The sequence below is a fragment of the Anguilla anguilla genome, chromosome 1 (genome assembly GCF_013347855.1).
Source record: "Anguilla anguilla isolate fAngAng1 chromosome 1, fAngAng1.pri, whole genome shotgun sequence".
Lineage (NCBI taxonomy): Eukaryota > Metazoa > Chordata > Actinopteri > Anguilliformes > Anguillidae > Anguilla > Anguilla anguilla.
In genome coordinates this window covers 68,824,536-68,840,024 of record NC_049201.1, presented here as the reverse complement: position 1 = coordinate 68,840,024, position 15,489 = coordinate 68,824,536, and the positions used below count along the sequence as shown (strand labels likewise).

At 46.6% G+C, this 15,489-nt stretch overlaps 1 protein-coding gene across 2 annotated transcripts; it reads right to left on the bottom strand.

Annotated features, from left to right (window-relative positions):
* Positions 1 to 259: 259 nt before the first annotated feature.
* Positions 260 to 13,589, bottom strand: LOC118225133 (integrator complex subunit 3-like). Of its 2 annotated transcripts, none has more exons than XM_035413189.1 (29): positions 13,275 to 13,589; positions 12,429 to 12,512; positions 11,967 to 12,050; positions 11,227 to 11,340; positions 10,637 to 10,721; positions 10,396 to 10,462; positions 10,139 to 10,283; positions 9,766 to 9,895; positions 9,399 to 9,496; positions 8,966 to 9,157; positions 8,749 to 8,836; positions 8,445 to 8,524; positions 8,168 to 8,259; positions 7,645 to 7,760; positions 6,659 to 6,778; positions 6,338 to 6,467; positions 6,196 to 6,250; positions 5,925 to 6,028; positions 5,346 to 5,510; positions 4,964 to 5,117; positions 4,540 to 4,608; positions 4,243 to 4,318; positions 3,586 to 3,699; positions 3,254 to 3,302; positions 2,899 to 3,066; positions 2,483 to 2,583; positions 2,094 to 2,166; positions 1,668 to 1,821; positions 260 to 1,436 (listed from the first exon to the last, which is right to left on the bottom strand). In XM_035413189.1, the coding sequence occupies exons 1-29, from the start codon at positions 13,356 to 13,358 to the stop codon at positions 1,359 to 1,361; spliced, it is 3,069 nt and encodes a 1,022-aa protein (XP_035269080.1). In that variant the 5' UTR covers positions 13,359 to 13,589; the 3' UTR covers positions 260 to 1,358. The 2 variants fall into 2 exon arrangements, with proteins under 2 accessions (XP_035269080.1, XP_035269088.1); XM_035413197.1 differs by having other exon boundaries at positions 7,654 to 7,760.
* Between the last annotated feature and the right edge of the window lie 1,900 nt (positions 13,590 to 15,489).

Here is a 15,489-nt window from a genome sequence, read left to right as displayed (position 1 = left end):
TGTCCTATTTCCAACAGTTTAATGCTAAATAATGCGATTTTGCATTTGGTGTCACCAGATTCAAACACTGACACAGCTTATGATGCACTGAAAACACAGCAAAGATTTAAACAGAGGAGAGTGATACTTAGTCATTGTATTGTGTGCGGCTATTTGAATCAGTAAACTGAACATCCTCCTTTGTAACCTAGTTTCATAACTGCAGACAAATCAATGCAATCATTAATTGGAAGAAAACTACAACAGTCTCAATTTCTGGCAAAATCACAAGTTCAAAGCACAATTTACATCCTTTTATTCTCATTAGCACAGTTAGGATCTTTTGTGTATGAAAATAAGTCAATTGAAACAGGTGATTAAAAAAAGTCACGTGGGTTGTTGTGTTTTGGACACTTGAGTCCTTTTCTGCTGATCCTTGCATGTTCCCCATGTACAGTAAAGTTATCAGACGGGTCACCATGCAGAGGTCTCTCTACAGTTCACAGTTCAGACATCCACGGCAGTAAACTAGACAAGAGGAGGGTGAATGTCAACACCATGCATGGGGTGTAGCAAGCAGCTTCTATACCCATTTGTCAGAGTATAGGATGGTGTTGGCAGGGTTTGGATATATATGGAGAATTTCAAGGGAAGGTCTATTTTACCAAACTCGTTTCCCAGCCCAGTGAAACCTGTATTCTCCACAACAGAAAACAGCTGTGAGCCTATGAACACAAGCATTGTGCATCACTTGAAGTACTGCATTAGTCTTCTTTGTCATCAACAGCAACCTTAGTTTTCAAGGTACGGATATTTAGTCCATTGTTTCAGTTAAGAGTTGTTTGAGAAGACTCAAAGGGGTGGGAGGTCTTGTTGAGTCATGGCTCGAAAAACAGAAGGGGTCTCAAAAGTCAAAGCCGTACCCCCAGGGTAACGGAAGAGTAACAGCAGACCTCAGTGTACAGTGTCACACACTCCTGTGTGTGAGAAGCTGGCGTTGGGGGAGGGGGGCACTTCAATTTCATCCTCAGAAGTCTGAGAGAAGTTGTGCATTCCTGTCTGCAATGCAGGATCTCTTGAGTCTGTCAATCCAGTCTGTCTCAGCCACAGTGACAGAAGCTTTTAAACATATCTATTTGTCCCAATGCCTGCCTTACCTCCCAAGCCACACTCACTTTAAACAGCCAATGAGCAGTGAGGTGGGGGGAGGGGCTTGTCTCCACACCAAGCTTCTTGACAGTGGTTGCAAGTAGGTACCCTCCCCCTGGCAGTGGGACTGTTTTTTTGGGCAGGGGCTGCTCAGCATTGGAGGAGCAAAGTAAGGCAGTGGGCGTCTCCCCAATGACATCACAATAATGGGCAGAGTCAGTAGGCGTGTCTCAGTCGCTGTCAGAACCCACAGCAGACGAGCCTTTCCTCTTTCGTTTCGGGGCTTTTGGCTTGGAGTCTTCCTCTTCCTGGCATGGAGAGAATCAGGTGCAGTTAGCAAAGAAGTGAGTAAGGACACAAGCATTAGAGCGCATGGCCAAAAAGCACACCATCAGTGGTTCAGAATAAAGACAGGCAGATTTTATAGCTGCTTCCCAAGCATAGGGCATTGCTCTTCAAAGCCAAAGAAAATTCACAGACACCATTATCGTAACACGGACACCCGTGCAGGCGCACGGACGCTGAGAGGCGGGACTGACCGAAGCGCTGCTGGACGCGCTCTCTTCCTCGTTGCTGGCGGGCGGGGCCGCGCCCTTCCGGGCTCGCACGCTGGTCGCTGCGGCTTTGCGCCGTGACTTCGGGGGCTTAGTAGAGTCCTCATACTCCTCAGCCAATGAGAAAAGTTCACTGAACCTGGCAGGAGGAAGAAAGGGAGAGCCTGCTTTCTGAAAACCCCAACAACCAGCCCACCCATTGTACAGCACCACAGCGCACTGTCCCGTGTGACATAAACAGTGAAGAGTGAAAAGACTCTTCCCTCATTACACCTACTTCAGACCTACTTTGCCCAATGCACTTTTTTACATTGAATCTTGTGGTGAGGACCACAGCCTGTTCCAAAACATCTTTTCAACTCCACCAGGTTAACTTTCACACGTTGAGCTTTAGCATGGGCGGTAACTCACCTCATCTTGTGTGCTTCATCACAGCTGGCCTGGACATGCTGCAGCGCCTGCAGGATGGGCGTCTGGGTGAAGACTGAGAGACACACACGGAAAGGGTCAAAGGTCAGGGAACCGCCAGAACAAAATGAGTGAAACCAACTCGGCTGTGATTCGCAAATTCAGTGTGTTGTACAATAAATAAAATGTGCTCGTTTATTAGGGTGAATTTTAGCATGTGATAATGGTGTGAAGTATAATTCTTCCTCAATGGATGGGACTGTAATGCTAAATGCTGTGTTTTCACTGTTTGCTGCTGGCAGACGGTGGTGCAAGTGTGTGAGAGTGGCAGTGTGTGTCCTCCTCGCGTGCAGTGCAGGGCTTTGGCGTATGTCCCTGTGTTTAAGGCTCACAGTTGTGCTTGGTGTTGATGAGGTTCAGCCGCAGGTTGTCCATGTGCTCCAGGATCTGCTCTAAGGTCAGCTGAGCCAGCTTACTGCTGGAGCTTCGCAGACTAAGAAAGGAAAAAAAAACAGGGAAAAAGAGCGAGAAAGAAAGCAGGTGAGTGAGAAAACAGTGAGAATAGAGGCAGTACCAAAGCATTCCCTTCTAAGAAGGCATGGGGAACAGGCTGCGTTTTGTATCACTAGGTAAATATCCAAATCTGTGCTCTGAAATGGGTGTGCATTTTAACAGATGGAACAAAAAAGCCTGTCCCCAGGAGAGGGGAGCAGGAGGACGGATGGCGGGCGGTAGCGGGCGGGCGCTAGCAGATGGGCGCTAGTGAACAGGCGACGTGCGGCGGGGCGGGGCGCGGCGGTGGGGCCACCTCTGGCGCTTGCGCGGCAGGTTGTTGTTCTTGATGAGCAGGGCCTTGATGTGCTCCCCCAGCACGTCGTCGTGTTTGGCCGCCCAGTGGCGCAGGATGCTGGTGGTGAACTGGTCCTCCGGGTGGCAGGGCCGGCTCAGCACCATCTTCACCATCTCCTCCGTGGGCCTGGGGGGCACAGACTCAATTTAAAATCCATGCGCCTGCAGGGCGCGTTCACACACACACGCATACGCATGGACACATACATTCACACACGTGTATAAGCCATGGCTAGTGGGAACAGTGGGTATGCTAGGTCAGAACCAGCCAACAAATATACAGTATTATCACATAAACTGGAAGGAAGACTCACTTTTCTTTGCGGAGCTGCAGGAGTAGACAGGACAGGGCCTCAGGGTGTTCTAAAGCAAGAGAGAGTATTTTCGGAACAGTGACTGATATGGCAAAATGGAACGGCGTGTGGCGTGTGTGTGTGTGTGTAGACCAAAATGTATTGTGAGTGAGTTTCACAATTAACATAATTAAAACACAGTGCAGAACATTAATCCAGTGTCCAAAAAGCATTACTCTTAATCCTGCCACAATCACTATATGCTATATAACGCCATAGTGCCATTGAACGTTGCCTGGCACGGTGTAATGCACAATGAATATAAATGAACAGCGGCGCAGGGTGACCCTCACCCTTGTATTTTAAGTGCTGCAGGATGGGAATGATTGTCTCCAGGGGGATGCTGTGGGCCAGGAACAGCTGCCAGGTGCTGTACTGCTCAAACGTCTCCCAGTCCAGAGACTGAACTGTAGCAGAGCAACGATCGCCTGGTTACACGCCTGACCATGCACTGACACATACAGCACTGCGCTAACACAGGTGCTGCGATACACCCTGAAACACTGCAATTTTGCACTGTGACTAGCACATGATTACTGGCTACATGGCTGATGACAGCACACAGCCTGGTGATATTAAGCAACTTGAGGTTATTTACTCAATGGTATGACATTACGATGAGTGGAAATAAAAATGAAAATAATAAAAGCAGTTGATAAAGTTACATTTTCAAGTCAAAGTTGAGGTGTATCCTGCAAAATTTTAATGTAACAGTAATACAACAATGTGGCCAGCTGAACAACTGAGAATGTCCAGAAAAATCCAAGCAATAGTTTAGTTTACCATTTTGAAGACACACAAGTGAATTTTAAGCCAGAAAACAACTCGGCAGCATGTGTAAGGATGCCATCTTTGGGGGGGGCATGTGCCTGTGTCTCAGTAGGCCAATCAACCCGAACGATCCGTCAGTGTCAGTCGGTAATACGGGAGCCCGGGGGTGCAGAACTCACTGAGGATATTCAGAACAGAGTCTTTCCGAAACATGACCAGGTTCCCCATCATCACGTGGCACATCAGCTCCTGCAGCTGATGGAAGACAGGAGACAAGAGTGCGCTCAAGCAAGCATTCATGACACAGTACTGTTCATTGTGCATATATAACTTTACGACACGCAGGACGCAATGCTTCCTGCACCACTTCCTGCCTGCAGCTGCAGAGAACAGCCCAGTTATCACCAGACGGCTCCACTCCACTTTTACTGAAGGCCCACTGCTGATCTACTGCTGCACACACGTGATCACCATACCTGTGTTGAGTCAATTACAGCCACTATCATGTTGAGCAGCTCGCCGCTACGAAGAGTCTCGTCTGGAAACTGCGGGGAGAGAGAGAGAACGAGGCGCTGAGAATGCTACAGTAAGCTATGAGAAGCTCAGACGCTTTACCGCATCTTAAGGTCAGAGTACATGGAACAGACTACATATAAACCTTTACCATAAAATGAAAACCTCCATTAAAATGGGGGGGGGGGGGGAAGACAACACTTAAGCAGGGTTCGCAAAATATGCTTAATATCTTTAAAGAAAAAAAAAGCATCCAATTTCAGAAAGCATTTAAATGTTTTTTTTTTTGGGGGGGGGGGGGGGGGGCATTTAAAATGCTTACTGAATTCTCATCATTTACTCGCATAAGCGGTAAAGTGAAAACTCCGCGTGCCCGGGCAAACGGACCTCTGAGTAGATGGAGGGGGTGAGGTAGCAGAGCAGCCGGACGTCGTCCTCCTGGCAGGCCTTCATGTCCATCATCAGGCAGGTGTGCAGGTCGCCCAGCGCCGTGGCCTGAGCGAAGGCCTCGTACAGGCTCATCTTCCCCATCGCCGCTTTGCTGCGGGGCACACACACACGCTCACAGGCACGCGGCCACGCCCCGAGAACAAGCTCTCTTCATCACGCCAAACACGGCCCTTCACTGCCACACTGCTGTGCATTAAGAGACTAGCATTACAGAGCGAACAGCGGGGCTTGATGGTCGCTTGGCAGCGTCTCCATATTCTGAACCGACCAGTAATAAGAAGTACAGGTTTCCCAGGGCACTCCAGAGACCCCGGCTCACCTGGCTTTGAGGTAGTACAGCAGGTGGTAGCCGATCTTGGGCTGTTTCTGGTACAGCTCGGCCAGCATGTCCAGCAGCACGGAGAATCCGCTGTTGTCCTCCTGCATCTGACACAGGTTCCTGAAGATCAGGCACACGGGCTTGCTCACGGACTCCTCCAGGGACCTGCACAAAGTACACGTGCATCTTAACAGTGCTGCATAAAATGTACCATCCAAATAATGTTCAGATGCACAACATGGCCAAAAGTGTGCGGACACCTGACATTCCACATCTCATCCAAAAATATTGGCAGTAATGTTGCAGCCAGTCATTACATTTACATTTACATTACAGGCATTTAGCAGACGCTCTTATCCAGAGCGACTTACACAACTTTTTTACATAGCATTTTACATTTTATCCATTTATACAGCTGGATATATACTGAAGCAATGCAGGTTAAGTACCTTGCTCAAGGGTACAACGGCAGTGGCCTACCCGGGAATCGAACCTGCGACCTTTCGGTTACAAGTCCAGTTCCCTACCCACTGTGCTACACTCCGTCCTCCGTCCAGTCGGTCTGACAGACCCACTTACTCTTCTGTGATCTCGTCTGGCAGCACGTCGCTCCGGAAGTGACCCTTAAACAGCTCCGCCAGACAGGACGCCAGAGAGGACATCTGCTCTGCGTCAAAGTCCTCCTGAGAGAGAGAGAGAGAGAGGCGCAGGAGTCTCGGGTCATCATCAGCGATAATGCACTTCATCCTAATGCCTGGTGTCCTTTGCAGCTGCTGTACATCAGAAGGTGAAACACCAATGGGGACTATCTGAATAACTGGGGAAGAAATGAAACCCAATTTGCACTTACCTCCAAAATTAGGTCCACTATATCCTGCATCACCTCACACTGCATCTCAGTATCGCTGTGTGAGAGGGGAGGAAGGACATGAGGATCGGGTCCGTGCTTACGCTGTGAAAATGCAAGCCCCAGCATCCTTTGCGCCACTCACCTCTCCTTCTGCAGCTGCAACATCTTCTCCTTTAACGTGTCATCCAATTGGTCCACAAAGGGTGTGATATCAGCAGGCTCCTCAATATACGCTTCTTTGATAGGGTGGAACCTGAACTCGCGCTTCTTGCCTTGGAGGAAGCAACATTGGACAAGGGCCAAAGTTAACACAATGTGAAAGCAACATGAATTCAGTTTCAGTGCAGAATAAAAAAAAGTTCAATGTGAATCTAGATGGATGCAACGCGATCACAAAGTGACTTCTGCATAAACAAGCCTGCATTTATAGTGAAATCTGACTAGCGTGCATACGCCCTCTCACCCTTGCTGTTCAGTTCCTCTTCATCATCACTGAACGCTGCCTCCGTATTGTCATAGCAACCATCTTCCTTGTCCAGAACATGATTGTCCATTTCCAAGGAGGCAGACTCCTCCATTTTAACTGTGCATCAACAGGAGGTAGAGTGTGTCAGATTTAACAGGGGAACATACAGTACAAACTCATCTAAGAATATGAACAATGTGCACGTTATGTACACAATATTTTGACTTGTACACAAAATTATATAATGTTACATCATTTTGAAATTATTTCTGGCTTTTTGCAACCCTTTTTTCTGTGTTTGGAATTGAAGTTATAATTTGAATTTCCATTTCAACTGTCCGCAGACAAATGTTAAAAAAACAACAAACTTCACAATTCATAGATGTCATGCACAGGAAAAACTGCAATGACTCCAGCAGGGAGATTCCAGTCCCGTTCGTTTATTGGTCGAAACTCAAGCCAGCTAAAACTGTTGCATTTGGACCCCCGCCTTATTTCAAGGTTTTAGTTTTTTCAAGTTGCCGTGAGAACAAGGCTCTAGCAGGTGAGCTAGCATTATAATAACTGGACCGTGTAGCTGGTTATATAATCTTCCAGTGCTGAACAGGGCTCTTTCATTGCAATTATGCAAGTCGAGCGGGATAACATTTTGACATCTTTTTAAAAAATCCCCCTGCCAAATTTAGAATGTTCAGTTCTGAACAGTGCCTAAACCAGTGTTGATCGCTAGGAACCATAAGCAGTGGTCAGGATTTGATTCAGGACCACGGGTCACATTAGTGCACCAAAAACAAGTGCTTTGGACTGGCTGTGCTGTTCAGCAACACCTTTGGGACTCCGCAGGGCCCAGACTATTATTGTTTCTACAATGCTGAGGTCATGCTTTCCCAGTAAGACTGGACTGGCTACAGCATAAACAATAATTTCTTTGGTTGAAGCCTGATGAAGCTGCATGGCACAAAAAACAAAAGTAGGAGCCGTGCCTTTCTCACCCTCGACTGGAGGAGAGGGGGAGCTGCAGAATTCTGGGAAGCGGTCCCTCAGCATGGACCGCAGCTCCCGGTCCAGTTTTGGGTTATCAAAAAGGGGAGCCAGGTGACTGAGAGAGAGAGGGGAGAGGTGCGATTATTACTGACAATTTCTCAAATGAGTGAGTGTGTGTGTACATATGTATGTATATGCAAATGTGTACTATGTGTGTTTGGTGTATGTACCTATGTGAGTGTGTGTATTATAGGTATGTGTGTGGTGTATGTATGTATATGTGAGTGTGAAATACATGTGTGCTGTGTGTACAGTATATGTGAGTGCACATGTGAGAGGTGTATGTTTATGTGAGTGTGTATTTGTGTGTGTAGTGTAAGAATGCGTAAGCGAGCGTGCATGTGTGTGGTGTATGCATGTCTATGCAAGTGTGCTCTATATGTACGTGGTGTATGTAAGTATTTGTGCGCACGTGTGTATACGTGTTCAGGCACGTGTATGTCAGCGGAATGGCAGACTCACGCTAGAACTCTCTTCTCCATGATGAAGGTGAGAGAGTTGAAGACGCCCTGCCGCACGTGCCCCTCTAAGGGAGGGTAGAAGTGAGGGATTATCTGATTGAGAGAGAGAGAAAGAAGTCACATTCACCATCAGCATCATCAAAAAAAAGTCAGAAAAATGTCACCAACATTCAGGCCTGTTTGATGTAAAACAGACATTTCATAAAACAAAGGAAATTCTTCTAATATGGTAAGAGCATCTGCTAAACGCCTGCAATGCGAAGTGTAGCAGGACTGACCCTGCACATGAAGTCCAGCAGGGTGGCAGTAATGGCAGGGTGGGGTTTCATGGAGTGATGCATCACCAGGATCGCAGGCTCTGAGGAGAGAAGAAGAGAAAAGAGGGTGGGGGGGGGGGGGGGGGGTGAAGGGAGAGGATGAGAGAGAGAGGGAGTGAGTGGAAAAGACAGGAAGAGAAGGCGAGAGGAAGAGCGATCAGGCACCAACAGTGACAAGGCACAAAGTTTCACTGCACACCGAGACACAAATTTGACATCTTTTATTTCCAGCTCTGTAATCCATCCATCCTTCACCTCCTCTCACCTATGTTCATGATGCTGTCCTTCTCTGGGCTGAAAAACAACCAGTCGTAGAAAAGAGCCAGTTTGGCATTGGAGGCTGCAACATTGGACTAATATGGAGAAAGAAAAATATAGTGTTAGCACACGGTGATCGAGTCGCTGGATGTTGATACCATTGTTGCTGCTTAAGTAGGCTGTACGACTTTCCACCAAACACAGCGGGGCTGGTGGACCCTTACGGTGCAGGTGGTGAGCAGCCAGCCAATGATGGCCCAGCGGGGCAGGATGTCGGAGCTCAGCACTTCGTTGGAGGGGTGAACCACCCCACAGATGTAGCGGATCAGGTCGCAGCGCAGCGATTGGCTGTCTGCCGTCGACAGGTACTGCCTCTGAAACCAGTCCTGGTACCGCTTCTGCTGCCCGAAGCGCACCTGTGAGGAGGGGAGGCGGGGTCAGGGACGGCCGTCAGCAGCGTCTCCGTGAGAGAGAGAGGTGCCTTCAGCAGCCATTCCACTCTCACACATTACTACTAATGCTCCGTGTGGCCTGGGCCCATGGCGCCCCGTGCGATGATGCGTCTGCTTCGCCGTCTCAGTGTCTAAGCTTAGGGAACTGCCGGGAGTGTCCAGGCTGAGTATCAGGGGTGGTCCGGCGGGCGCAGAGTCCGGTTACCCGAGAGGTCATGAAGAGCAGCTTGGTCTCCATGTCCGGGGTGAGGCGACACGCCAGGAACTTGCGGGAGGTGCGGGAGGTCAGCAGCTGCAGCACACCTGGGGGGTGAGGGAGAGGGGGGGGGGGGGGGAGTCAGGACAGACAAGGCAAGCGTGCACTCACTCCTACACAAATATACACACATATACACATACAAACACACGTAGTGTGCACTCACACCTACACAAATATACACACACACAGTGTGCACTCACACCTACACAAATATACACACATATACACATACAAACAAACACACACACACACACACACACACACAGTGTGGACTCACACCTATGCAAATACACACACACACACACACACACACCAGTGAACTGAGGGCTGAGGGTCTGGGGGTTGTGCAGGAGGTCCCTCCACAGCAGGTCCATCTCTGGGATCCTGGCCACATACTGCAGCAGCCGCACCAGGTCCCTCCCAATGATGAAGCAGTCCATGAACTGAGAGAGAGAGAGAGAGAGAGAGAGAGAGAGTGGGAGAGAGTGGGAGAGAGAGAGAGAGAGAGAGAGAGAGAGAGAGAGAGAGAGAGTGAGTGAGTGAGTGCGTGAGAGAGAGAGAGAGAGAGAGAGAGAGAGAGAGAGGTAGAGGTTGAGGTAGAGAGAAAAAAATGGGGGATGCAATTCATTCCACACCCACAATGACTCTGAGTCCACATTATGAAATGTACAGTACTTTTATCTCACCTTCTCTCTCAGCAGGCCGATGCAGAAGTCCACCTCCTTCTGCCTCAGCACCAGGAGCTGAGGGGAGCCGTGGTGATCCACAATGAGCCGCAGGTACGTGTACACGGACATGGCGATCAGCATCCCGCTCTTCAGCACCCACTCCCTGCAAAAACGCCACACACAGGCTAAGAGGACGACAGGAAGAGCCCGTCCAGCTGCCACCCGTAGCACACCGATGGCTCTGTGCCCTGGTCCCCCTCTGTCTCCTAACTCACCTCTGATCCACCACGATTTCCAGCACGTTCTCTGCCAGCCACAGGTTCTTGCTGGAGATGTCCCCTCCTGCCAAGAAATGCATACAAGTAAACAAGCACCACAGAAGTCAACAGAGTGCAACAGTACAATGATTTGCCACGAATACAACAAATGCATAGCCAATCCCAGCCAAGAGAGACATTACTTGGGAGAGGCAGACTCAGGCCAAGTTGGTATGTGCGAATGTGTGGGAGGACTGACCTGCTATCTGCTTCATGAGGGTCATTAAGACCCCATCGGCCCCAATCACCCCGTTCTTCACCAGCTCCCGCACCAGCCACACCAACTGCACAGTGCATGGAGAGAAAGGGGGCTGTTACAGACGTCCACAGGTTCACGGTTTAGTCAGCAGAACCACAGTGATCCTGTCAAAGGCTTCCTCACTGAATCAGTGCACATGACTCAGACACATGAATCTGACAGCCCGCAAATGGAAAACTCAGCCAGTGCACATCACAGAGGCAAACGGTTACAAGGGCTAAAGGAGAGAAGAGAGAAAGGAGGGATGGTGGGATGGTGGGAGGTCAGAGTGTGTGTGTGTGTGTGTACATATAGGTACGAGTGTGTGTGTGTGCATCTGCATGTGTATATATATGTATGGGTGTGTGTGTGTGTGTACATATAGGTACGAGTGTGTATGTGTGCACCGGCATGTGTATATATATGTACAGGTGTGTGTGTGTATATATGTATGGGTGTGTGTGTGTGTGCATGTGTGTGTGTGTGTGTGTACGCGAGTGTGTGCATGAATGTGTGTGTGCTGCTGAGGAGGGAGGCTGAATGAGGGTCACCTGTGTGCGACAGACATCCTGCAGCTTGAGGAATTTCTCCATGAGGATCTGGTTGATCTTAATCAGGATCACGTTCATCCCGTCCCGGTTCACCAGGGTCAGGTCCCTGTAGCACTGCACAGGAAGAGGGGAAGACACAAAGTAAACACACTAATGCCCAGCCAGCTGACACACACTACTCATGCAGCAATTCTGCTGCACATCCAGAAAGACCACTGTGTTAGTCCATAATAAGCTACTTCAAAGACACTGGAACACAAACTATTTCTGCCAGGTGCTGAAGCTTTCAGATAGTTGCATGATTATAAAGCCAAACCCCCAAGCATATGATTAAAAACTAACATGGCACAAATAAAAAGAATCCATATTTGTGCACTGTTCACTTATTATGGGATTGCAAATTCCAGCCACCGATACACAAACCTATCCTGTTATTTCAAATATTGGCAGAGAGCGGTGTTTTTACTGTAAATGAATTATGAAGCTTTGCAATTATATAAACCATATAAAAAATTCTAAAGGTTTTTTTTCTTCTTTTTTTTCCTCAAAAAAATAAAAATAAAAATGTTAGCGTAGAGCCCTGGACTGCAATACAGATTGTAAATTGGGAGGAGGGGGGAGGTCCCACACAGACTAGTTTGTGTTTCTGCGGGACTGCCTAGAGGTGAGTGGGCGTGCTGTGAGAGAGAGAGAGAGAGAGAGAGAGAGAGAGAGAGAGAGAGAGAGAGGTGGTGCCGTACCCGCTGTGCCTGCGTGGGCTCTGTTAACAGCAATGAGAAGAGCCCCAGACACACCTCCTCATGCTGCTGGGAGCCTTTACACACCTGGGGGGGGGGGGGGGGGGGGGGACAAAGAGCACAGGTGGAGATCAGAGTGGGAGGGCAGTGAGGAGAAATCATCCACTCATACTCTACATTATCATGCATTTGATTGTTTTCAGTAATGACACCCATGTTATAATTTATTTCAGCCCAATAAGGGCAAAAGAGACTAAAATTATCACTGTAATCCTTCTAGGCGTTGATGTATATTATGTAGAATACAGAAGGGAATTGGGGATTAGAACAAAACAGTTGAAGTAATTATTCATATATCCATTCATACAATCCAATTACACGATGTGTGAAGCAGCATATCAGTGCAACAAAGTGCAGTATAGAAAATATGCATGATCACCACAGAGGTAGAGGAGAGAAACTCACGTGTGCTGTGAGGGCATCATTAGCCTCTCGCTCTGAAAGACCGTTAATGAGGGTGGTGACGATGCCTACACACCTCTCCAACCGCTGATACACACAGAAAGGATGACAGACGTTTATCATGATTAAGGAAAGACTCAGATGCAAGCAAAACGGATACACAGGCCAGGATACCTAGAGAGGCAATGCAATATGAAAACAACGTGGCCAGATGATAACATTATAATAACAAAGCATATTGACCCAGGGAATCGTCAACACAACAGAAAAACAGGAGTGCAGAGGCAGACAAATAAGGGAAGAGATAAATCCATTAGAACATTTTGCTGTTGCCTGTAAAAACTAGAAGCAAAATGTAATTATAAAAAATATGTATTGTTTATTACAGTAAACCCTGATTACATTTATTATGAATAAATGAATAAACGTACACACCGGTTTATTTGCATGTCAACTGGTGCACTGGCATCTATGTGACTGTGTATGTGTGTGTGGGTGTGTGTGAGAGAGAAAGAGAGTATCCGAGAGAGAGACGCAGGTACTGTCTCAGACACGGACGTTTCAATGAAATTCCAGGTGTAATGGGTTTTAATTTCGAAGAACTGGGCGTATGGGTATCCTGCCAAGTATGTCAGACAAACAGGCAGATAGAAGACTAGAGTTAGCTATTAATTACACTCAATCATGCAATCGATCGCCAAATCATAAAATTATAGTTTGTTATGCTAGCTTGGCAGCTCGTTGGCGCTCCTGCTTGTTGGTTTTGTGATACAACTGAGCTTCCACAGTAATCGCTCACGCGAAAGGGTTCCGTGCACGTGCAAAAGATCTGCGCTTAGTGCCTCTTACCTCCTCCAGCTCATCTTTTGCGTCCAGGGTCGTGGATACCAGCAGCCGACCCTGTGGTTTCCCTTTTGCCGGCGAGGGCTCCATATCCTCCCGCCTCGCTTTCCGTCTGGCTCCAGCGGAGTGAACAGTTTAAAAAACGGGGTTTGGGTATATTGTAAATAGTTCGCGAATATATTCTAGTGTATCTTGTTTATATTTATTTGCCCTTCGCCACCATGCACGGTTTGTTTATAAACAGTATGTGGACACCTTTCACTCATTCCAGTATCCGACTACAACAAACTAACTTCCGGAGGGCATGGTGGCCTTGCGGAAGCAGTGCCGCGACAAACAGGGAAGGGAGGAGCACAGAGAACCGCTTCTTACCCAATCATCGCTTACTCATGTAGAATGGCGTCAGATTCAACCAATGCATGTGAAACAATTAGGAAGGCAAGTGGCACGACTGTCGGTTGTGAAAAATCCAATCAGGGATAAATGGTTACAGTGAAAGAAGAATGATCGATTATGTTACCGAATGGGAACACGGTTCGGTATGTTTGATCTAGTGCTCGATATTGTTAATTGCCGGCAGTAACCCTCTATTTTAGGTGTTCTTAAATTGCAATCTTACAATCTTTATTTTTTAAATATTCATTTAATATTCATAATATTCATTAAATGAAAAAGTTGCTAGAGCATTCTTGGGAATACAGTTATTCCCATTGGAAAGTGTTATTGTGAAAAAAACCCAAAACATTTTGTAGCATTTTCACTGGGTCATGTTTCCATTTTGATGTTAAAAGTCAGTGGTGCCAAAATCTATTCCTGTAGCCACACAATGCCTGTGTTCCTAGGCTGTGTTCCAGCATGCATTGGGAGAAAGGCAGGAATACATCCTGGACAGGTCGCCAATCCATCACAGGACACGCACACACAAACACACACACTCACACGCAATTTACTCGCACACTTATACCTACAGGAAATGGAGACTCTCCAGTTAGCCTAACCTGCTGATCTTTGGACTGTGGGGGGACATCTGAATACCCAGAGGAATCCCACGTGGACACAGGGAGAACAAGTACCCTTTACCATGACAGGGTTAATGCACCATTAAGTGGTGGTCACACAAGGTTCCTTCAGGGGTTGTGTAATAGGTACATTTACTGTTCTCCATTTACCTGCAATTGCTTTCTCCATCCTCCAGAGTGAGATATTTTTTGAGTTGCCCATGTTTCTCCAGGTAATGGGTGATTTACGCAATGACCTTACACAATAGCATTGTGAATTCATCACGCAAAAAGAGATTCACTAGAATGCACCTCAGTCAATGACACATTACACCCATCAATAATGTGATCTGTGCTTTAGATGTGATTCACACTTATAAATTCTTTTTTTGTTTTTTATTATTTAGAACAATTCATTTGCACACTGTTACATGGATAATCTATTTTGCCTTGATGCTTATATTGTTAAGTTCCTTTGTTCCAATGATAATATAAATTATTTGAGAAATAATTTTTCAGCAAGTTCAATAATTGGGGAGAAAGATGTGATGTTCTGAACATGCATTAACAGCTCCAAAAATTTTTGCTTTAGCACCTGTTATTGATGTGACAGTTTTTGACAAGAATCAGCATGCCTGCCCAAACTGGAAATATTTTGTATACAGTATTCTTTGTGTAGAAGTCTACCTGTTTCTGAAGTACAGGAACAGGAACTAGGACTGTGGAATATGAAAATATGACACACACCAGGTCGAATACCACTATTTTTCAGTTGACTGTTGTGTTTTTAAACAAATAGGTATTTATGTATATTATTGTATATTGCAATATTATCTACATTGTAGTATTACACATTCAAAATATTTAAACTATTAATGAACACATAACACAAATATACTATGTGTTTATTAATATTATGTAATATGTGATGTTAATTATCACCAATGAATAATTATGGATACCTTAATTATTAAATAAAGCAATATTTTGGCCTAAAAAGGTAATAATACTAAGTAATATTACTTTATTGTATTACTTTACAATATTGGTATATGATGTTTCAAGTAACCACTGGTAATTGCTGTAGCATAATGCATGTATCTATTTTTGACTGAAGTAAACAGCTTGTGAGTTGATCTGTTAAAGCCCGTGTTGGGTTAGAAATTTTCCAGCTCTCAAGCCAGAATGGGTTACGTCATCGCCATTACCGAAACAGTTTATAG

Bases quoted from the DNA above. Each gene is read 5' to 3' on its own strand.
- LOC118225133 (XM_035413189.1), bottom strand. From the start codon at position 13,358: ATGGAGCCCTCGCCGGCAAAAGGGAAACCACAGGGTCGGCTGCTGGTA. The intron at 10,284-10,395 runs GTGAGTTAGGAG...GCGTTTTTGCAG, and splicing joins GAAATCGTGGTGGATCAGAG to GGAGTGGGTGCTGAAGAGCG. The intron at 8,837-8,965 runs GTAAGGGTCCAC...TCTCCATATTAG, and splicing joins GGCTGCTCACCACCTGCACC to TCCAATGTTGCAGCCTCCAA.